The sequence below is a fragment of the Pseudopodoces humilis genome, chromosome 7, assembly GCF_049639895.1.
Source record: "Pseudopodoces humilis isolate 2021_Gansu_Grassland_sample_001 chromosome 7, ASM4963989v1, whole genome shotgun sequence".
Classification (NCBI taxonomy): Eukaryota; Metazoa; Chordata; class Aves; order Passeriformes; family Paridae; genus Pseudopodoces; species Pseudopodoces humilis.
The window spans coordinates 25,493,764-25,516,266 of record NC_142206.1 but is presented as its reverse complement, the minus strand read 5'-3'; the positions used below and the strand labels follow the sequence as shown (position 1 = coordinate 25,516,266).

The window sequence follows — 22,503 nt, the reverse complement described above, 5'->3', positions numbered from 1 at the left end:
AGAGGTGCCAGTTCACATGCAGAGCTCTGGTACCACAGAGCCATGTGCAGCACTGTTGATATTCTGAGCGCACTCACGGTAAAGCTGCAGTAGATAAGGTGCTGTGCTGTATGTGATAGCAGGATTGTTTGTGTGCCATTGGCTAATTACAGAGGGAGCTTGTCCCTGGTTCTAACAAAACTAAGTATGCTTTTTCTTATGTATTGTTTTGATTTCTATTTTTCTTTATTATCCCACTTGCATGGAGCTGCCAGAGGAGCTGTGTCAGCTGGCAGACATGCAGAAACTGAGAAGGGAGCAAGCAAGAGAAGACTACTGAATGAATGAGAATGGTCTTTTGATCAAATAGCCATAGAATTTAATAGAGAGAAATAATCCACAGAAGGATAGAAACTACAGTGATGATGGGGATTGCTTTCCCACAAAAATTAAAAAAGCAGGGTCTCAAACCACATCCTTCAACAATCAAGGATGTACTTTATCAAAGCAGAGCTCGAAAATCAAATTTATGTGGTAAAATCTGTGGGAAGACCTTAAACTGAACTTAAGCAGACTGTATGAATTTAATTTCTGACACAGTTGATTTGACGGGCTTAGATTGGATGTTTGGAGACATCCAAGTGAAAAAAATGGGCTATTCCCCTTGCAGAGGTGTCAAACAAAAGCTCCTGACTTACAATGAATGACAGGTAATTCAACATTCCATTGTTGAATGGAAATAATGATGGTCTGTCTTTTGGAGGAAATTCCTGCTGTGTCTGACTGAGCTAAGAGTGACTTTTATTTTTCTTGCATTGTCAACAGACCACTTTCTTAAACTGTATAGGTTCTTTTGTTACCTGTTGCAGGTATATAAAATTCTCATTAGAGCAGCTTCCTGCTGGAAGTTGCAAACCACCACCACCCACCATTTTTTGCCAGTGCTGCCACCTCCAACTTATGGGTAAGGCTGTAACACCACTGTGCTGTGTGTCTATAGACAAGTGTGTGTGAAAAGCAGTTTAGGAGGTGTAGAGCAGTCCCTCCCCAAGCAAAATCAGGTTTTAAGGCAAAACTCTGCTCTACCACAGGACAAAATTAATGTAGGCTGTGCCTCAGCCTCAGAACAAGTTTTCTGACATATCGGTAAACACTGATGCATGTAGAATAGGGAAGAGTGGAAAAGGTCAAAGGTCACTGTGCCAACCAGATTGCAGTCCAAGAACAACCTAGGCATCAGGCTGCAAAGGTGGGAATAATAATGACACCAGCTTGGAAGGGATGTGACAGCTGCATGTGAGTACATGTTTGAGTTGGTTTTCTTTGGATGTAAATTGGTATGACTGTATTTCTGATGTAGCTGCACATTTTAAAAAATATTTTTAGGGGAAACGTTGGTTTTCTGGTGTGTTGTGTTTTTTTACCTCTCCCCACAAAGTACTAGATCAGCAGTATTTAAATAGGTCTTTATTTGCAACTGTAAGTCAGACTTGCTCACTTCACAGAGTGACAGAAAAACTGCCAAGGTTTTCTCTTCATCACTTAACTGAAGGAAGATTTTTCCAAGCAGTCATGGGTTACCACAGATCAGTGGGGTACAATGTGCAACATGCAGGCTCTTCTGTCAGAGAGATCAAGAGCTCTTAGGTTATATTTCCACAACCAAAATCATCTGGGTCCATCAAGTCCTATTACCAGACAGAAAATGGTGATACGTCAGGTAAGGGAAGGAGGGAGGGAAGAGAAGCTGAGAGATGAAGGCACCATGTCTGGGATATAGAACAGTGGAATGTCTCTACAGGATACAAAGTAATTGCTGAGGCTCCCCTTCTTGGTAAGAGACTGAGCTGCTTTCTCAGCCTCTTCCAAGCACGCTGAATCTCTGACTGGAACGGCATTATCACGGAATAAGGATTTCCAGAGAGAGACTTCACAGTCAAATTGCATCTGTGCCACTATAATGATGCAGGCAGCAAAACTTCCTTGAGTAAATGCAAGTATCAGTTTCCCTTTGGTTTTCTTTCGGGAACAGCATAAAGAAAATAAATAGACTGAAATGGAGTCGTCACTCAATGGTGCACAAGATTGAAAATTACTATTTTCTTAAAGAAAAAAAAAAGGAGTTAGTTTTTTAATGGTCCATCAGCCACAGTAATGCTGCTCAGTGCCAGCTCTGTTTGTCTGAGCATGGTACTAACACATAACCAAATAATGCACACTTCCTAAACAACCCTATTCCCAGCTGTACTTAGAGATACAATTAACATCACCAGTTAAGAGTAACTCTAGGGAAATTTTACTGGAGCAGTAGCAATGGTCTTATTTTTATATCCTAGCAATTGTGCCCAGCTGGCAACTAAGCCCTATGAAGCTGCTCCCTCCTGCCCTACCCCAGTGGAATGGGGCAGAGAATCAAAAGTAAAACTCCTAGCTTAAGAGTAGTTTGATAGTTGAAAACAAAGTAAAATATAGTAATAGAGTAAATAATAAGAATGATAAAAAGAGAAAGAAAACCTAGTGATGCACAGTACAATTGCTCACCCCACGCTGACCAATGCCAGATTCCCTTCCTGAATCCAGATCGGCCTCACTTCCAGGTAGCTCCCCAGAGTTATACTGAGCATGTTCTTATAGTATGGAATATCCCTCTGGTCAGTTCAGGTCAGCTGTCATGGCTGTGCACCCTCCCAAGATGTTTTTTCGTTCTCAGCAGCAGAGGATGAGATACAACAAAAAAGTCCTTGATTCAGGATAAACGCAACTTAGCAAAACTCAGAACATCAGTTTTTTTATTCTGAATGCAAAACTCAGCACTGTCCTAGCTACTGAGGAATTAACTCCATCCCAGCCAAAACCAGGACACTGGTACCTACTGAGCACTGGAGTGACACAGCTTAGTCATGAAATAGATTTTCATCGTTATGCAGTAGGTGATCTGGATTAATCATCCATTTAAGGATTTGCTCTAAGTGTACTAGTTAATGGGTTTTGGGAAGCAGCGGTGCTGAACAGCTTATGGCCACACCGTGTTTACGGTGCAAAGCATCTTCGCAATTAACCTTTCAGGCCTGTTTCGTCCAGAGCTCCTCTGATGCAACTCTTAGTGCATAACAAAGCGGTAGAAGGCACGTAACCTCACCAAATGCCCCCACGTGTTAACCCTGACGGCGCCCAGCCTTCTTGCGCCGCCAGCCCCTCACCACTCTCGTTAGTTGTGGGGGCTACCAGGCCAGCACAAGCTGCCTGGCTGCCATGGGCGGCCTCCGCGACACCCACACGCGCACGGCTCCGGCTCCCCGCCCGCTCCAGCCCCGGGGGTGACAGCGAGCGGACCCCGCAGACAGAACGGACAGGGCCCACCCCGCGCCCCCCGCGGCGCCTCAAGGGCGAGCGCGCGTCACTTCCGGGACGCACCCGCCTCCTCGCGCGAGCATCGCGAGACCCCGCCCCGCCTCGCGCGAGACTCGTTGGCTCACCCGGCCGCCTAGCCGAGTCCCTTCGGCAATTTCCGTCACCGCCAGACCCTACCAATCGGCCGCTGGAGCGCATCGATGAGCAAGGGCCCCCCGCGGGGTCCCTGCAGGGTCGAGCCCCGCGGTGCGGGCGTGGGGTTCGTGCGACGGCCACGACGGCGCGGCCGGAGCGGCGGAGCCCAAGCGCGGGACCGGAGCGGCGGGGAGGCATGCGGGGTTCGATTGATCAGGCCTGGGCATGGCGCCTCTCCTCCCCCCCGCCATGGCTCCCCGTGTCCCTGCTCCTCTACTCTCAGTGAGCGAAAGTGGCCGCCGCCGCCGTCCCAGCGCCCGCAGCCGCCGCCTCCTCCTCAGCACCAGCGCGGGCGCCATCTTGGCGAGGCAGGAGCCGGGAGCGCCCCGCGGCAGGAGACAGGCAACGCCAGCCCCGGCAACGTGGGGCGAGAGGCCGGGTGGAGCAAGCGGGGGAGCCAGCCCGGGAGACACCCCCAGCCCCCCGCCGCCGCCGCCGCGTCGCCGCCGGGCCCGCTACCTAGGTGAGCCACCGCGGCCACTGCACAAGGGCACGCCGGGCCGGGGCTACTGGAGGCGGCAGCGAGGGCACGGGCCGGGCAGGCCGCGGCTTCACCCCCCGCGCCGACCGGCGGCCGCAGCAGCCGGGCCTCTTCTTAAAGAGACAGGCCCCTCCCCCCCCCTGCCCGCGGGATGCGCCCCGCGGTACCGGCGGCGGTGCAGCCGCCGTTCCCCCCCAGCCCCCGTCCAGAGCGGCGGCCGGGCCCCGCCGGGGGGGGGTGGGGGGCAGAGGGGGAGTTGTTCGGGGGGGGCGGCGGGGGGGGCGGGGGCGGCGGCGCGCGCCCGCGGCGGCACGTGCGGGCGGTGGCGCGTGCGCGGGGTGCGGGCGGGGGCTGCGGGGGGGCGGGGGGGGGCACGCGGCGAGGGTGGCGGCGCGGCCGGGCCGGGAGCGCCGCGTCACCGGCGGGAGCGCGCGGCCGCCGCCGCCTGTGGGGGCGCACCTGCGGGGACGCGCCCGCCTTGTCCCCCCCCCCGGTGCCGTCAGAGCGCGGCCTCCGCCCCGCGGCCGCCCCGGGAGCCGCGGCAGGGCCGGGCCCGGCCTGGCCGAGCCGAGCCGAGCCGCCCCAGGGCGTGAGGCCGCGTGGCGTGGTGCTGCCCGCAGAGCCCGGCGGGGCGGGGGCCGGGGCTGCCCCAGCGTCCCCGGAATAGCCACCGGCACCTGCAGGAAGGGGCCGCCTGCCAGACTCGTGGCTTTGTTGATAGAAAGTGTCTCCCGGGTGCCCATGAAACGTAGTTCGGTGCTGTGTTCCCGCTGGTGAATGCGCAGTTGTCTAAAGCTGCGCTGTAAAGTCTGGTCCTGTTTGATTGCAAACAGGTAGCCTGGTGCAGTTTCTCTGCGTGACTCAATCCAATTTCTGTTCAAGATTTAGCGTTATGTGTTCTTAACGCTGTTGCCGGTCTTCTGTGGAAGATTTCCCCCTCTGCGGTGTTGTAGATAATAATAAATTCCTTTAGTTTATTTTCACCTTTGCGTGAAGAAAATGGTGCTAGTCAAGTTAGTTTCTTATAGTGAAATGTGTATAATTGGGATTTTAGTTTCCTCTCTTATAAACAAAACTGCACGGATTTGTACAGCCCATCTGGTCTGCCTGTATGTATGTGACCGACACATTTTTTAACTTCCACGAATCATTTGTGTTGTCACTCCTTTAGTGCATATGTACGAGTGTCGTGACACTGGTGAGATATTGAGGGAAAAGCACAAAAACAGAACTGTAACTTTAACCTTTTACCAGGGCTAAAGGATGTTGCCTGTAATTCTTGTCTATTACTCACAAGTATATTGTTAAAGTTGCTGAAAATACTCGCATCAATTCTTGTTGGTTCAAGTGAGCAACTTTCATTCCATTTGGGTATAATGTAATAAACTGTAAATTCTGTAATAAGCATGCTCTTTGACAGGATAGACAACATGCTAGAAATTGGTTTAGATGACAAGTCCTCTTACAGATTTTTTTTGGTCATAGTTCCCTTTTCGTGGTCTGGGGTGGAGGGAGTAAAAACCAGACAAAACTGAAAATATCTATGCAGTTGGTATTTTGTGTGCACAGAATGGCAAAGTGTGAGGGTAACTGTTGGTGCTGCTGAGCAGAGAGTATAAATGCATTGTCAGAGGCCTCCATAAATACTATTAATTGCTCTTTTGGGACAAGAATTACTCTTAATTGAACAATTAAATAGTTAGGTTTGTTTTTCTGCTAGTTTAAAAATGGAAGCACAGCTCTGACATGCCAACTTTTGTGTTCAGTATGTTTGAAGGTATTCTGCTGTTTACTATGTATATGCTTCTGATACACGGTGTATAGTTTTTCTTTTAAATAATAAATTAGGCCCTGTCTGTAACTGGTTTTTTTTGGGAATTGGAAAATCCAGAGCCAGTGCCCCACTGGCTCTTCACTGTATTTGAAAGTGATTAAAAGGTGGAACACAGATCACTGAAATACTGTCTCGTTCCTTGGAAAACAATATGAAACCTTATGACAAAAGCAGAACAGCAAAGTAAAGCATCTAGTTTACCTAGATTTCATTACTCAGAAAAGCAATTAAAATGGCTTTTTTAAATTTCAATCTCAAATGGTGTGAACTCAAGAATTCAGATGTATATATGTGAATTTTATTTGTTTAACTTGAGGTTAGTGGAGTGCTTTAGGTTAATATGAAATATCATTGAAAAGCCATAGTGTCTTACATATCCCAGTTATATTTAAGACACTGCCATAAAAAAACCCATATGGGAATTATGTTTTGCTTTAAAATGTGGGCTATAGCTCTGGGAAATTGTTATTAGTGTAACTGTATATTTACCAAAGCAAGCAAAAATGTCAGTGGGGAAAGGAGAGCATGTAATTCTCCTTCAAGCAAAATAGTTCTTAAAGTTTTTTTTATACCACCACAATTTTCTCTACTGGAGATCATATGCATATAAAGAAGTCTGACAAAATTCTGTCTAGCTGCTATTACTGTGCTAGTCTACATTTTCCACACAAACCTTGACTGTGTGACTCTTCTGTTTGGAGATGTATATCTATTTGTGTCAGGATTTATTCTGGAGATATTACTACTGGAAAATCTCACAGCATTAACTGTTCTGCTGCTCCAATGAGACCTGTATGTCTCAATTCTAAATTTCTTCAAGAAGGAAAAGTATTTCAGAGGTTTGCATAAGTTTAGAAAATCTGTCTCAGTAAGTTGGTGTCAAATTGCAAAGCATGAAAAACCCATGTGTGGGAAAAACTCAGAAAACTGCTAAAATTGCAAGGCAACTAAGGTGGCATAGAAGATTGTGGGTTTTGCCCAGTTTTAAATCCTGCTATGGATAAAATTTCAAATAAATGAGGAATATATATTTTCTGTGATTTCAGGTTTTTGTCCACATGGATGTTTTGTCAGTGTGCTTACAGTGATGGGATGGAGTAGAGAAAAGAAGCTACTTCTGTGGGCTGAAATACTGGAACATGTATTGGTGCTCACCTGCCAGCTGGTCACACTTCATATCCGTGCATTTAGTGTGTGGCTGGTGAGACTGAATTACTTTTACCTCCCTGATTTGCCTTGCTAGGAAGAGGTACTGTGTATCAGCTGCAATCCGGTACCTTTTACTTGCATGACAGCTTGTGTTTGTGTATGTGCCCTTAGCTAGAGGTGGAGTTGTTATCATTATTTGCTATGATGGTTGATGTTAGTCATAAAGAGTAGAAAAACTAATTCTCTGGGCCTTATCTGAGGTGTAGAGGTGGCAGCAGCTCAAGGAGAAAAAACACAAGAAGCTCATGGATGAAAAAGTACTGCTTCAAACAGCTCTACACAGCGAACCTCATTCAGCTTGCAGCTAGGCACAAGAGCCAGATTTTGCATTTATGGGGTTCCTGTTTGATACCAGTCAGAAAAGCTTGTTGGACTCCTGTTCAGAAATATGCACTAGGTATTTGTTTAAACTGGGAGAATCTGCTTTTAAAGCTAAGCTGCTTCAGGAGACCATGGTTTTGCTGTTTGGTTGGTGTAGGTCAGTGAGCATAAAATTTAGAAACCTTGTTATAAAACCTAACTGCTCTCAGAAGATGTCCTTGGAGGATTCTTCTCCAGGGTGTTTACTTATTGACTGGATGCTATAAATGGGCAGACTTGAAAAAACAAGAGGGAAGAAACCCTATACCTATATTAACATTGAACTAAGCAATGTAATTTAAAACAGGATAAGGAGGGCTCTTTCAGAACTGAACTTAGATATTAAACAAATACAATTATTATGAAAGTTATTTTCATGAAGTTATTACATTCCTTCTGATATTTTACCTGTACTTTTAATAATTTTGTGATCCATATGTTACAATTAAATGGTTTAAATGTGAACTTCTAATTAAGAATGCTAGAAGATTCAAAGTGCCAGCCTGGCAGTGCAGAAGCTATTTATTTCCAAATGCTGTTTTTCTGAACTGTTAGAACTCTAGGGGAGAGGAAGGGAGAAAGCAAATAGCTATTGAATTTGATACTGGAACTTAACATAAAGTTGGTGTATATCAGTAAGAAAGTCATGATGGCGCAAGGATTACTCTGCAGCTTTTGCTTATTGTACCCCTGTAACATGAGTATTTAACTAAATGTTACCATCAGTAATGAATTCTTTTTGAAGATCTGAGTAGGCAAAAGGATAGATTTATTTCAAAAATGTCAGAGAAAGGTGGATTGAGTATCATCACCATGTAAATCCACTGAAACAGTATGATGGTGATGTTGTAAGCAGTTATGTACAGCAGTGGATCAGGCTGTGTGCCTCTCATTTGTTTGTTCCTATCTTCTCTCACTTCAACGTTCAGTTTTTGCCATTGGAAATATTTGTTTGTTTGTTAAAACCTAGAGTGGAAATGAAAGAATGGAGAGTGAATTAACTGTCACTTAGCCTTCTGTATTACTACTTTGATCAGCAGAGAAGCACTCTGTGACTGTCAGCATATAAATAAATGAAAGGCTGAATTAAATCTCTGAGTTATTCACTATTCAGTATGCTTGTGTAACACTTACTAAATTTCTTTTGGGCATTGTAAATATGTTTTAAGGATATTGTTAAGCTCTCCCTGTGCTTATTTGTTTATTTGGTAGGCAGGATACAGGCTAGTAACTGTTTTGAGGAGAAGAGTAATTAATGCTGTATGTACAGGAGCCTTGTGGAGCAATTAAATGGGAGGACAAGCAAAAGCATGTCATTTTATATGGCTGAAATGCAGAGTAGTTATACTATGTCAGGTCAAGGAGGACTTTATTAAATGTGGAAATGCAAGGTTGAGTTTTGGGAATGTGGTTTTCTGCAAAGAGCAGACAGGTGAAAGATGCCACGTTGTTCCGAGTTAACTGTGTTAATATAATACATGCCCATTTGAAATGGAATGAGAAAAGGAATCGCCATACTTTTTTTGCTATGTTAGCAAGGAGAGATTTTTGCTCTTTTAATATATGTAATATGTAATTTTTATTGGTGCTCATAAGGCAAGGAAAACCCCTTTCACCTTCAAGGTGTTCTTTTCTACCACCTCATCAATGATCTCTTCCATTAGAGGCACAAGTTTCATGTTTCCTCTCATTTTTTTAACCCTTTTACTTAATTTCTCCAAAAAAAAAAAAGGGTTGCCAAGCATTGGAGCAGGCTGCCCAGGTAAAAGGTTGAGTCACTGTCCCTGGAGGTATTTGAAAGGTGTATGGATGTGGTATTCGGAGACATGGTTTAGTGGTGGACTTGGCAATGTTGGATTAGCAGCTGGACTTGATGGTCCTAGAGGTCTTTCTCAGCCTAAATGATTTTGTGGTTCATAGCCCTCTCTCTTGGAAGACAATTCTTGATTTTAGTTTTTTTGTTGGTTTGGTTTGGTTTCAAATGCCTGTTAAGCACTAAGATATAAGTAGATGAAAGTTGCTTGGAAAATGTACATCTTACTACCCTTATCAGAGGGAAAGCTTTCAGGTGTTCCTAAGTTCTGCTGGAAATGAGTATTTGGTGACAGAGGTCAGTCATTCAATTGCTGTCTGGTATGCAAGGACCTAATATGTAGAAAGCCTCAGTCTAAAAATATTTTTTATCACAGAGCTCTTACCTTGTCTAACAAATTCTGGTGTGTTAATGGTTATTCTCTGTGGGTAAGGATGTTAAATCAAGACCCAGTATTTATTAAGAAATAATACAATTTGCTCTTGTTCTTTGAAGTTCTGAATCTGTTCTGTAATTTTTGGAGGATAAAAGGCTTAGAGAAAGTTAGATGCTGGGTTTTGGATCTGTATGTGTGAAGGGAGAACAACTTGAAGATTAGATACTCAATCTGTATGTTCACTTACGTAAGCTTAAAATGGTTTAGTCACTGATTTAATAATTGAACAAATATAAAATGTCTTTGAATAAATTAATGTGAAGTTTGCTTCAGGTTTTGTTGTATTTTTAAGAAGTGATAGAAACCAGAAGAATCCTTCAGAAGAAAAATTAATCTGAAGTCTGACTGGTTTTAATTTGAGGAACCTGCTCTAGTGAGACATGGCCCTGCCTATGGCAGGGGTTGGAACTAGATGTTCCCTAAGGGCCTTTCCAGCCTAAACCATTCTTTGATTTTTGTTCTCTACCAAAAGCAAAAGCTTAAGATATTTATTTGTAAATATTTAAATCTTGACGGCGCTTTCACTTATACAGTAACAGCTCTAGCTTTGGAAATCATGTACCTTTCTTACTATTATACTAACAGTGATGACATCTTTTGTAGTCAAAGAAAAGTAAAATTTGAGTTGACAGAGCTATTACTGTAAGAGTTGTTATGACATCCTTTGTAGTTGAAGGAAAACTGCAGTTGACAGAGCAATAAAATTTTTTGATACCTTTGTTTCTAGAGTATGTAGTATGCAAATACTGCAGGGGGGTACATTTGGCCTTACTAAGAATCTTAAATCCAGAGAACAAATAAAATCAGATGGACAGTTTTTACTAGTTGAAAAACATAATGCTAGAATATGTTCTAAAATTGTAAATATTAAAAAGTATGTTACAAATTGCTTTGTATGTGTTACTTTTCTTTAATAAAATAACAGTTGCACTTTAGAATGAAAGGGGTTTTGGTCAAGTATTTGTAGCTTGTTTGCCAGTGGGTAACAGCTATATTTTCAGTGCTGAAAGAGTAGCATTGCTTTCAGGTAAAAGAGAAATATTACAAGTATTTGGTAGACTACAGCTGTGAACTGAATGGTAAAAACAACAGAGAATAATATTTTTAGTAGTTCTTTCTTTTTTGAGTCAGTGATTTTTAATATACATATATATATATATATATATATGCCCTCTGTTCAGGGTTAAACATGTTATCTTTAATAATGATGAAAGATTACTTTACATGCTTGAGGACTATCTTCCTAATGCTTTGAATTTCTGTGTCACCACCTGGATTATCATACTTGGTTAAAACAGTGCTTGTTCCTATCAAACAGCAACCACAAAGTCATAAACCAGAAAACTAACTTTTCTGTTTTTTTACTATACCTCTTAACTGCAACCTAAGCTTTTGCCCAGAATGGCCTTGGTAGATCTGTCTGCTCCCCAGGTTTGCTCCTTTCAGAGGAGTTGTGGTGCTGATGGCCATTGTTTCCTTTTACAGCTGTGTGTTCAGAGGCACCTGTGCATGAGGAGAAGTTTGTTCTATGGCCTCAGAGCTGGGTGACAGGGAGGATGGCAGCTGCTCAGAGCTGGCAAAACCCCTCTATCTGCAGTACCTGGAGAAAGCTCTGCAACTGGATCAGTTCTTACGACAGACGTCTGCCATCTTTAACAGGAGTATATCCAGGTACCAAAAGCTTTTCTACTTTCCATTGGAAGTGCCCAGGAAAGACGGGCATGTGTATTATATTGTTTCCAACCAACACCATATTAAGAATGTTTCAGTGACTTGTTCGTTAGAAACTCTTCTGCTTTAAAGGAGGAGAGGTCACTTGGATTGTTCAGCCTAGAGAAGAGGAAATCTAAAAAATACTTTTAAATTTAATAATAAATCTAGCATTAGCTTTGAGTTCTGAAACAAAGCCTTTCTGATTTCTTCCCTCTGGTGACCAATGACAGGATCTGAGGGAATGGCATGAAATTTTGTCAGGGAAGATTTAGGTGGGATATTAGGGAAACGTTCTTTATCCAAAGTGTGGCTGGGCACTGGAACAGGCTCCCCAGGGAAGTGCTCACAGCACCAGCCTGATAGAGTTCAAGAAACATTTAGGCATCATGCTCAAGCATATGGTGTGATCCTTGGTGATTCCCCTGTTCAGGACATGGAGTTGGACTTAAAGATTTTTGTGACTTCTTTCCAACTTGGGATATTCTATGATTGTATGAAAGATATTTGGACTCTGCTTCTCTCAGTTCATAGTGATAATACAGCGTGTTACCGGCTTGTGTACAAATTAGTACAATGTTTTAAAGCTCTCTTTTTAGGTGAGTGGCCAAAACTTTCTTTGTCTGCAAAAAGTGAGATGAGGAAGCCCTAAGTAGATTTTCAGGGATACTTACAGCCTTTAGTCATAAAGAAAATGGGAAGACTTTTGTCAGATGCAGAATTTGTGTCAGTTGTAGCAATGAGGCATCATCAGTGTGTGTTTTTGTCCGAAAACAATTACATACTTAATTTCATCAGTGTTTTGGAAATGTAGAGTTGCAGAACTGGTATCTGAATGGGCAACAGACAACAGCTATATTTACAAGCATGTAACAAGACCCACAAAAGGATTAGAAAAAGTACATCTACATTTCTCACATGTCCCAATGAGTATGACAATACTGTGCTTCGGTTTGACTTTCATAGTTCATGTTCTAAAACTAGATACCTAGTTGAAGACTGAAGGTGCAGGTTGATAGCACAGTCAGGCTGATCTCATGATTAACTGTTGCTAAGGGATTAATTGGAAATTATTAACAGCAGTATTTCGAATGTGTAAAATTACATCTGAAGCTGTCTCAGTTCTCCAACCTTTGGATGAATGCCCATATGTAAGAAAGCTGGATGGGCGTCTTCTCTTTTGAATATTTTCCTGTCATTGTCACTGTATTATGGATCTTCTTGCAGTGACGAAAGTGAAGATGGATTGGATGACAATCCTTTGCTGCCTCAGTCTGGGGATCCCCTGATTCAAGTTAAGGAAGAGCCTCCAGACTCCTTGCTTGGAGAGTCTTCTGGAGCAGGGAATTCTGGGATGTTGAACACACATTCCCTGAATGGAGTACTCCAGCCAGGTAGGCATGTAATAGGTTGAATCTCTGCTTTCTTTGGGTTAGTCTGGAAAAGCATTATTTCTTAAGAACTTTATTTTTTGTTTTTTTTCTAAACAGAACCAAAGTCTGAAAAAGGGAGTTTGTATAATTTTTCCAAACTGAAGAAAAGCAGAAAGTGGCTGAAGGTAAGAATATTAGAAAGAAATGTAGCTTTTGTGGAATCTGTGAGTAGAGTTACCCACCTAGCCCTTCTCAGTCATTTACCAGCAGTCCTGGCCAACCAGGGACGTCCCAGTTGACTGAAAGTTGTTGCAAACATGACAACCATTTACAAGAAAAGCTGACAGGACGACCTAGGAAGCTACAGAACTGTCAGCCTGTCCTTGGTGCTCATGAATGATTATGGAGCAGATCATCTTGAGTGTCATCACACAGCATGTGCAGGACAACCAGGGGATCAGGCCCAGCCAAACTAGGTTTATGAAATTCAGGTCCTGCTTGACCAACCTGATCATGTTCTGTGACGAGGTGACCTGCCTAATGGATGAAGGAAAGGCTGTGGATGTCTATCTAGACTTCAGTAAAGCCTTTGACACCATCTCCCACAGCATTTTCCTTGATGAGGTGGCTGCTCACGTTTGGGTGGGTGCATGGTTTACCTGGTGAAAAACTGTCTGGATGGCCGGGCCTAGAGAGTGGTGGAGCTGGTGGCAGCTCCAGTGGTGGTCCCCAGGGCTCAGTAGTGGGCCTGGTCCTGCTGCTTTTCTTTATCAGTGATCTGAATGAAGGGATCAAGTGCACTCTCAGTCACTTGCAGACAAGTTGGGTGGGAGTGTTGATCTGCTGGAGGGCAGGAAGGCACTGCAGAGGGATCTGGACAAGCTGGTTCATGGGCCAAGGCCAGTTGCACGAGGTTCAACGAAGTGAATGTCCTGCCCTTGGGTCACAACCACCCAACCTGCAGTGCTGCAGGCTGGAGGAAGCGTGGGTGGAAAGTTGCCCAGCAGAAAAGGACCTGGGAGTGCTGGTTGACAGCAGCTAAATGTGATCCAGCAGTGTCCTGATGGTCAAGAAGGTCAATGGCATCCTGGCCTGTATCAGCAATAGTGTGGCCAGCAGGACCAGGGCAGTGATTGTCTCCCTGTACTTGGTGTCCTGGTGAGGCCACACCTCAAACCACATGTCCAGTTTAGGCCTCTCACTATGAGAAAGACATTCAGGTGCTGGAGCATGTCCAGAGAAGGGCAACAGAGCTGGGTAAGGCTATGGAGCACAAGTCTTAGGAGAAGCAGCTGAGGGAGCTGTAGGTATTAAGCCTGAAGAAAAGGAGGTTTGAGGGGGACTCTATTGCTCTCTACAACTCCCTGAAGGGAGATTGTAGTGAGGTGAGGATGAGTCTTTTCTCCCAAGCAACAAGGAATAGGGCAAAAGAAATGGCCTCAAGTTGTGCCAGGGGAGGTTTAGATTTTATATTAGTAAAATTTTCTTCACTGGGAAGGATGGTCAGGCACTAGAACAGGATGCCCAGGGAAATGTTGGAATCACCATCCCTGGAGGTGTCCAAAAGGCATGTGGATGTGGCACATGGGAATGCAGTTTAGTGGTGGACTTGGCAGTTAGTTTACCTTTTGAATCTGAATTTTAGTACACTGTCCAAATTAAACTAATCTATTATAAAATGCGTTAAATGGAGATTTGTGACTCGACTGAAAGTTTGTTTTTAAGTTGAACTCGGTACATGGTCTCAGTGAGGATGGCAGAAGAGAGGGGAATGGTGGCTTTATGCCGTCTTTGCATTTTCACTATATTATAGCCATCTCAAGTTAGCAAAAATATTGCCAAGAGATCGAACAAGAGCCAAACTTGCAGAAACTGATGCAGGTAGAAGTGGTAGAGTAGCGGGACAAACTACAATTGGGGTGGGGAAGCACCTGAAAACCACATATCATAAAATACTTCGGCTGTTATCCTGGCTTTTCTCACTGCTGCTTTTCTGAGACCACAAACAAAGTGGACTAAAATGATTTAACTATCACAAATGAACAAAATTATTTTCCTCCAAATCAGAAAATCTGTATTGAATTCACTGCTACACAGGTCTGCTCCTCAGAAAACTATTTTCTATGAGTCATTTTAGATGGACACTGTAAGAGCTAAGTATCATTGTTGGGCTAGACCCACACCCCTTTTTTAGATAAAGGCTCAGGAGTGCTTTGCATAAATAAACAATTCAGCACAGGGATTTGAGATTATTAAATTAGTTTCCATTTATTCGTGTTAGAGTATCCTTCTGAGTGATGATTCCAGTGATACAGAATCACCAAGTGATGAGGATGGAGACGAGGAAGAAGAATTTACTCTTTCAAGGGAAGAACTTCATGATATGCTGCGATTACACAAGTATAAAAAATTGCATCAAAGTAAATATAGCAAAGACAAAGAGGTAAAAAGTCAGAATTTTTACATTTCCTTGATTTTTATTCTTTCCTTTAACTGCATTATTTTAACTGTTCTTATGTTTTCATCAAAACTCATAATTTTGTGGACTGGAAAATACACTGTTTGGTAGACAGTAACTGTCTTAACATCACTTGAGATAAGGGTTATTTAATCAGTTACATATATAGAATGAAAGATGCTGTGAATCTGTCAGTAATATATGTAACTAGTACTGGCACATGTTATATATAGCTTCCACAGTGCTCTGTCCCAATCACTAGAGCAAATATTGGGTGTTAGAGTCCAAGATTTGGATTATATATATGCAATGTATATGAAAATGGAGATGCTGTGAGTTAAATTCTAATACAGGTAGTAGCTGCTATTCGAGTGTATTTATGTCATCATTGAAGTGATGAATAGCAAGATGATGTTTACAATCTTGAAAGGGAGTGCTTATTTATTATCTTGTCATTTTCTGTCATGATTTGAGGTTTCACTTAACTATTTTTCTTTCTTTTTACCTTTTTTGTTTATTTGTTTTGGGTTTTCTTTTGATACTCTCTTTCCCTTTAGAAGAAAATAGTCTGCTGCATTTTTGCATTTTTCTTAATATGAAGCCAAATTCTATGGCTGCTTTGATTCTAGTAATGTATTTCTTCGAATCATAAGGGCTTTTGCAGAAATGTTCACTGCTGATTTGAATTGCAGCAGAAAGTCTTAGATGAAGGAGGTAATCCTGCTCTGTTATCAGAGAATGTGTCTGAAGTTTAAATTTGTCTTCCTGTTTTATATTCTTTTTGAATTTCACCAGAAGAGTGAAGAAATATTTTCCCACACAGGCCTTTGCTTCTTTCTACTTCTTTCCTTTGTTTAGTTGTAAAGCTCTGAACCAATATTGTGTTAGCTTCTTGAAATACTGCATAGCTACACAAATATTCATACACTCCATTTTTACACAGGTCATAATTTTGTTAGATTTTACACAAATACTTATTTCTAGACTAGTAAGAAATAATACCCAGTGAAAGTAACCAGTGAGTGTATTGTTAGATCAACAGTACACAGTTATAGGGGGAGGGAAACATATATCAGAAAGATTTGTGCTCACGTCTCACTTTTCAAAAATCTTCTATTAACTTCCAAGTATGCTTAGGTTTAAAATAGTTAATATCTGAGCGGTACTGCCTTTGATTTGCCCATTTATGTGTAACCTGTGATGAGTTCTTCAGTACTTCATTTGAGTAATGATGGGAATATACTGGCATTTTTCATCTTTTAGGGTAAAAATTGCTAAGGAAGCTATATTTTTACTTGATAATCTGAGTGTTCAAGTTCTTTGTGGAAATCTTTTAAATGCCTTTTCTTTAAGCTCATCCTTTTACATCCTTTGGAATGATAAAGTAGAACATGTATGTAATTTGGGAATGCAAGCAAAACAAATATTAGGTTCACAGTTGGACCTCTTCATGTAATGTGTTGCCTTGCTGGGCAGCACCTGTATGGAAAAGACAGAGCAGTATGTTTTGAAAGTGTGATCTTCACTGCCTGCTCTTCCCTCTTAGTTAACCAGGTGGGCTCAGTTCCCAGTGCAGAACTTGGAGGCTACACCTGGGAGCAGTGGTTTCACTTTGAACACTCTGATAGTTGATAACAAATGCAAGATATGGAGAAGGGCATGCTTCCTGATCTCTTCTTTATGTTCAGGATCTGAGCTTGTTTAGGGGCTGTCTCTGTTACCTGCTCATTTTCACCCTTCAGTTGCAGCAGTATCAGTACTACAGTGCGGGGCTGCTCTCTACCTACGACCCCTACTACGAGCAGCAGCGCCACCTGCTAGGGCCCAAGAAAAAGAAGTTTAAAGAAGAGAAAAAAATAAAAGGTAAAGTCACTAACCTCATGCTTTTAAATGGCTACTGTGGTTTAACTTCTTTCCTATGTTGTTTCATTTGATTAAACATAAATGTTCAAGACTTGTGGGTTTTGCAGGGAAATACCAAGTTCTGACAAACGTTTTCAGAAAATATTGTGCTTTATTGTCTGGCTTCTAGAAAGCTAGGGTGGAAAAAAGGTGTGGGACTGGAGAGTTAATGGCTTAAGATTTTCTTTGTGCACCTTATTCAGTGGTTTGGAATCCATAAACGTTGTTTCATATCATGGTCCATTCACTCAAGATTATTTTGAAAACACGGTAAGTCCTTGAACAGTATAAGAACTTACACAGTAGCTGTCACAGTTATTCCAGAATATGTAGTTTTACTGATCAGGAAGTTACAGGGAGTCAGAGTGTTTTCTGGAAAATAGAGGGAACTCAGAGCTGATGTTTGATATCAGTTAGAATAGAATTATATCTGACATAACAGTTGGAGTTCCTGAGATGCACATTTGCCAGGAAGTACAGTTTTCTTGTTTGGGCTGGCAGTTGTAAATCTGTAAGGAAGCAGAGAAGGCTATGAACTGTCAGTGTAAGGTGAATTCTCCTAGTGCAAGTACTTAAGTTCAAGCTGTGTTTTAAGGGGTTATTTCAGACTGTCTTCCTTCCTTTTGCAAGTTCTTTAACTGTGGTGGTTTTTTCTCCACTAATCTTGCAGCATCCATAAGTTTGCATACTCACAGTGAACATTTTTAATATCTGATACCAGTATCAGTTTCCTCTGAAAGGTATGACATGACAACATGCCAGTCTCTTTAAATGCAATCTTTTCTTTGCTGAGAAGTTTGCTTTGAGACTTATTGTACCAAATGATAAATGTTGTCAGCTTTAAATGTCGTATCTTTAAGTAGAATTTTGCCACAAAGCGAGAAACACTGCACCAAGTCCTAGACATTTTAATTCTCAAGGTATGTTTTCCTAGGTGGAAGTAATTGCATTTCACACCTCTATTAAACAGGAAAATCTTTCCATTATAACGTAATGAGTAAAGGATATGTGCAGTGAGAGAGATCATATCTAATAGCATAAATTAATTGTACAAGAATTGGCAGACACGGATGAGTTTGGCTTTTTTGTTGGTTCCACATATAAATTGACTAGGAGAATTTACTCGGCAAAGGTGCCTAATTAAATGTGCGCCAAGAATAGAAATTTTTATTTTTGTGATTGTTGTTGCCATGCAGGCAAGTTGAAAAAAGTAAAGAAAAAGAGAAGACGGGATGAGGAAGTCTCTTCAGAGGAGTCACCACGACGCCACCATCATCAGACCAAAGTTTTTGCCAAGTTTTCCCATGATACACCACCACCTGGGCCCAAGAAAAAGCATTTGTCTATTGAGCAACTTAATGCACGTCGGCGGAAAGTGTGGCTTAGCATTGTTAAGAAGGAGTTGCCTAAGGTGAGCTTGGCTAATGGCTGTAGATCAGTGATGATACAAGAAAGTGAAATAGAAAATTAACTTAGTGGGGACTTGACACTTAGGAAAAACAAAGTAAAGTAAGACCTGATTTTTCTGGTGGTCATTAATGACCTAACTGGAATTCTGTAATCCGTAAGCAATGTGTAGTTGAAATATCACCAGTGGTACCTAAATGGATCATGCAGTGCTTTGCCATGGCTGTTGAACCCTCGGCAATGAAAAGTGCACTAAGCTCTAGCAGGTACTCACACTGATCTACAGGATGGCAGTATAGGGCAAACCAGTGTCAAGGTTTACAATAAAGTTCAGAAAAGGGGTGTTTCAGCCACAGTGTCTGTGTTTTTCAAACCTTGCCTCAGAAACAGACTAGGGAAAAGTGTTTGTGTCATTTACAGGACAAGCTTCAGGCACATTTGAAACAGAAGTCTGGGTTCACTGTTGATAGTTTTCTGAGATGGTCAGAGTGGACCTTAGAACCTGCTTTTTGAAGTTCACAGTTAACAGACTTGGAATTCTAGGAAGTTAAAACAAGTCATGACTGTACCTTCCTTTATGAACTTAAAAGCCAAATTAAGGATATGTGCAGTGAGAGAGATCATATTTTTTCAACAGATTAATTTTGATCATGTGAAGAACATAAGATCTGCATAAATTCTTAACATCTTTGGGAAACAGTGGAAGATGTTTGTCTCAGTGATAAAAATGGAATAGGAGAACCCTGCTTTGCAACAGTAGTAATTTAAAGAAACAATTGTGAAAAAGGGGGTGTTTTGCATGCTTCTTTCAGGATTCGGAATATATTTATATATGCCTTCAGTATTTTAAGGATGAAAAGTGGTTTCAGTTAAAATGAAGAATACTTACAGTACCTATTCTCAATTATACAGTAATGTGCATGACTGAAGTTGGCACATGTACCTGCTGAAGACTAGATAGTGTTTTTTTGAAATACTGTGAAGTCATTACCCTTTAACTAATTTACAGGTTGTGCTCTTTTACAGGCATACAAACAGAAAGCTTCAGCTCGTAACCTCTTTCTAACCAACAGCAAAAAGGTAGGTGGTGTTTAGTTTCATACTGTTCCTTGTACTAGATGTAATAACCAAACTGTGACCTCTTTATGTTTCTTCTATTTCTTACAATACTGACTATAGTCGCAGGGCAGTATAGGAGAAAGCACTGTATACAAGTATATTTTTATATATTATATATAATATATATAAGGATTTTCAATTTTTAGTTGCGTAGTTTTGTCTTGTTTCATAAGCAGCAGATAAAACAAGCAACATGAGTTCCTTTCATGACATCTTTCTGGCTTTTGAAAGACTCAGTTTGTACGTTTTAAATTTACTGATCATGAATGCTGTGCCTTAGTGGCTTTGGTATGCTTCGACTTTTGAGTTGCCCATCTATCCACTACTTAAAACTTTATGATTTTAAGCATTCTGGTTGAAATCAAAGGGACTCTTGAATACTAAGTGCTTTAATTTAGATAAATATGTAGAGGACCTGAGATTAAAAATAGATCAGTTTCCAGCTTAAGTGATTGCAAAAGCAATCCATCTTCTCATCAGAGTCTTCTCTGAGAATCAGCATTGTTTCTACTTAGAGAACTTTACTTACAAACACTAAGAGCTTTCTGAGCACTTTTCAAGGGTTATGCTCAAGTGTCTCATCCATTTATATGGTTCATGATGAAAAGGTAATCAAGTATATGACTGAGAATTGTTAGAGACAAGGTGATGTAGGAAATTTCCTGTTCTGTATATACATTATCGAGAAAGGGAGCATTTTCTGTGTAAGGGATGCAGAAAATGAGACTTGGTTGTATGTTTAAGAAATTTGGCTAGTAGGATTTACATTTTTTAAAGTTCCACTTTTTTTGGCCTACATTTTGTTTTATCATTTGAAATCTGTATGTTTGAATTGTTGATGTGCAGATTTTAGTGGAAGAAAAAACTGTCACAAACTAAAAACCCAGCAATTTTGATCGTTATTACAATGACATCAAATTATTTCTACTAGAACAAAAAAATTACATTTTCCTATGCTTCATGAAACAGTATCAAAACTGTAGAATGCTCCCTCACTTTTCTGTGTATTAATGTGAACAGGATTGTGTTCAACCAATACTGCTATTGCAGTATTCTTAAGTATATTCTTATTGAAAAGTCAGAAAATAAGCTCAGAAAAGTGTCAAGAAATAGGTGAATCAGAGCTTTGAGGCAAGCCTTGAATTTTGTTCTTCTGAGTCCCTTTCAAGGACCTGTCCATCAATCTTTTAAGTAGTATGCCATACTGAAACTGTCTGCAGATTCTGTCTTCTCCACCATCTCAGAATTTTTTTGGAAAATTCCATTCTCTCATGCCATTTTAGAAGCATTGCTGCTGAGTAAAGTATCACAGATTTTTCTCTTTTGAAGTATCAGACTTGGTTATAACGAAATCTGATATTGTTTATTGCTGGCTTTGTTTACAATCTGCTCATTTTACCACTGTTCCCAAATCTTATTTCCCTCTAGCTTGCCCACCAATGCATGAGGGAAGTCCGTAGAGCTGCTATCCAAGCGCAGAAAAACTGTAAGGAAACTCTACCACGAGCGCGTCGTCTCACCAAGGAGATGCTTCTCTATTGGAAAAAGTATGAAAAGGTGGAAAAAGAGCATCGGAAACGTGCTGAGAAGGAGGCTCTGGAGCAACGCAAGCTGGATGAGGAGATGAGAGAGGTACAGCAGAATCACAGATTGCTGATACTTAATATGATGAGGAGACACAGAAGTGACTGCATAATTTGAGTTTCTAAATTCATACCATGAAATCTCTAGTTATTTGGTCTGTTCAGTGCTATTCCACATATTTCTTCTACTATCTTATTTTTCTTCACATAATTATTCTAATGTTGTTAGCAAGCGGTGATTAAAAAAAACACGTTCAAACTGCATAAATTCTTTATAATTGAGTGAAATTGAGGAAGGAATTAGAGAAGCAGTGCATGTCTCACAGGCATACACAGCTCAGTGTTGTAAGGGCCAATGTTTTGTGATGGTTTGTACATCTTTCTGGGTCCAGAATGGAAGGCACTTTCATTGACACTGAATTTTTTTCCTGTCCTCTTTTTCCCTTGCTGTAAGCTGATATTGTGATTTACTTATGGGGCACAAAATTTTTCCGTGCTTGCTTTTCTGTTGGACAACTAGCAACTTCCTGAACTCCATTACAGAGTAAAAGGGATTGAATTTAAGAAAGTTTCATTGTAAAAGCTCTCTAGTGAATCTGGGGTTGTTACTTCAGGTGTGTATACCTTATATGAGGAAAGGTTGATCTTCAGAATGCCTTATATTTAGTTTTGTGCTTAAATTAGGCTTGCATTTTTTTGTGTTCCTCTCTTTCTTGCAAATTCATAAGGATTTTGTGAAGTTTTCTGCTGACTTAGGTTTATAGGCAGATTTTAACTGTTGCATTTTTTGCCAGAGCCTAAGGGTGAACAGAGCTTCTGCAAGGTCTTGCTGAGTGCTGAGTAATGATAATATTTCAGCTATATTACCTATTGATATATTTCATGTATACTACCATAATTCCCTCTACTAATAAGTAAAAGAATGTGGGAGTGAGGTTGCCATGAGAGCGTTCGTTAACTGCTGAGTTTCTTTACTATAGACCAATAAAGTTGTGTTATTTTTACTGATCTTTTAATTTTTCAGTGTAAACAAAACTTCTAAACTTTCTTTTATTAGATTATGGTGTTTTTTGTCATGATTACTGGATTTTAAAAAACTTTTCATTTACAACAATTTTATATTTTAATATAGATATTTATGGAGTTGGTCAGTGTTCTTATGTGCAACTAATAATGTAGCACTTAGCAAAGTGATGTGCTTAACATAATCTAGATAGATTAGTTGTTGATATATTATTGAATTAATTTTTTTGTTTAATTGTATTTTTAATGCTGAACACTTGTCCTTTCTCT

The 22,503-nt window shown here is 41.2% G+C and overlaps 1 protein-coding gene across 3 annotated transcripts in view; it reads left to right on the top strand.

Annotated features, from left to right (window-relative positions):
• The first annotated feature begins 3,569 nt into the window (after window positions 1-3,569).
• The window catches only part of INO80 (INO80 complex ATPase subunit), a 64,897-nt gene continuing 45,963 nt past the window's right edge, over window positions 3,570-22,503 (top strand). The window contains exons 1-10 of one of the 3 annotated variants that reach the window (XM_088057674.1): window positions 4,732-4,839; window positions 6,887-7,041; window positions 11,144-11,329; window positions 12,596-12,762; window positions 12,859-12,926; window positions 15,023-15,184; window positions 16,942-17,062; window positions 18,298-18,512; window positions 19,535-19,588; window positions 21,056-21,259. In XM_088057674.1, coding sequence (XP_087913800.1) covers window positions 11,187-11,329; window positions 12,596-12,762; window positions 12,859-12,926; window positions 15,023-15,184; window positions 16,942-17,062; window positions 18,298-18,512; window positions 19,535-19,588; window positions 21,056-21,259 — 1,134 coding nt within the window. In that variant the 5' untranslated portion in view covers window positions 4,732-4,839; window positions 6,887-7,041; window positions 11,144-11,186. Of the gene's footprint in view, window positions 3,989-4,731; window positions 4,840-6,686; window positions 7,042-11,143; window positions 11,330-12,595; window positions 12,763-12,858; window positions 12,927-15,022; window positions 15,185-16,941; window positions 17,063-18,297; window positions 18,513-19,534; window positions 19,589-21,055; window positions 21,260-22,503 lie in introns of those variants that run through there. The other 2 variants (XM_005522479.3, XM_014252108.2) reach the window with 2 other exon arrangements.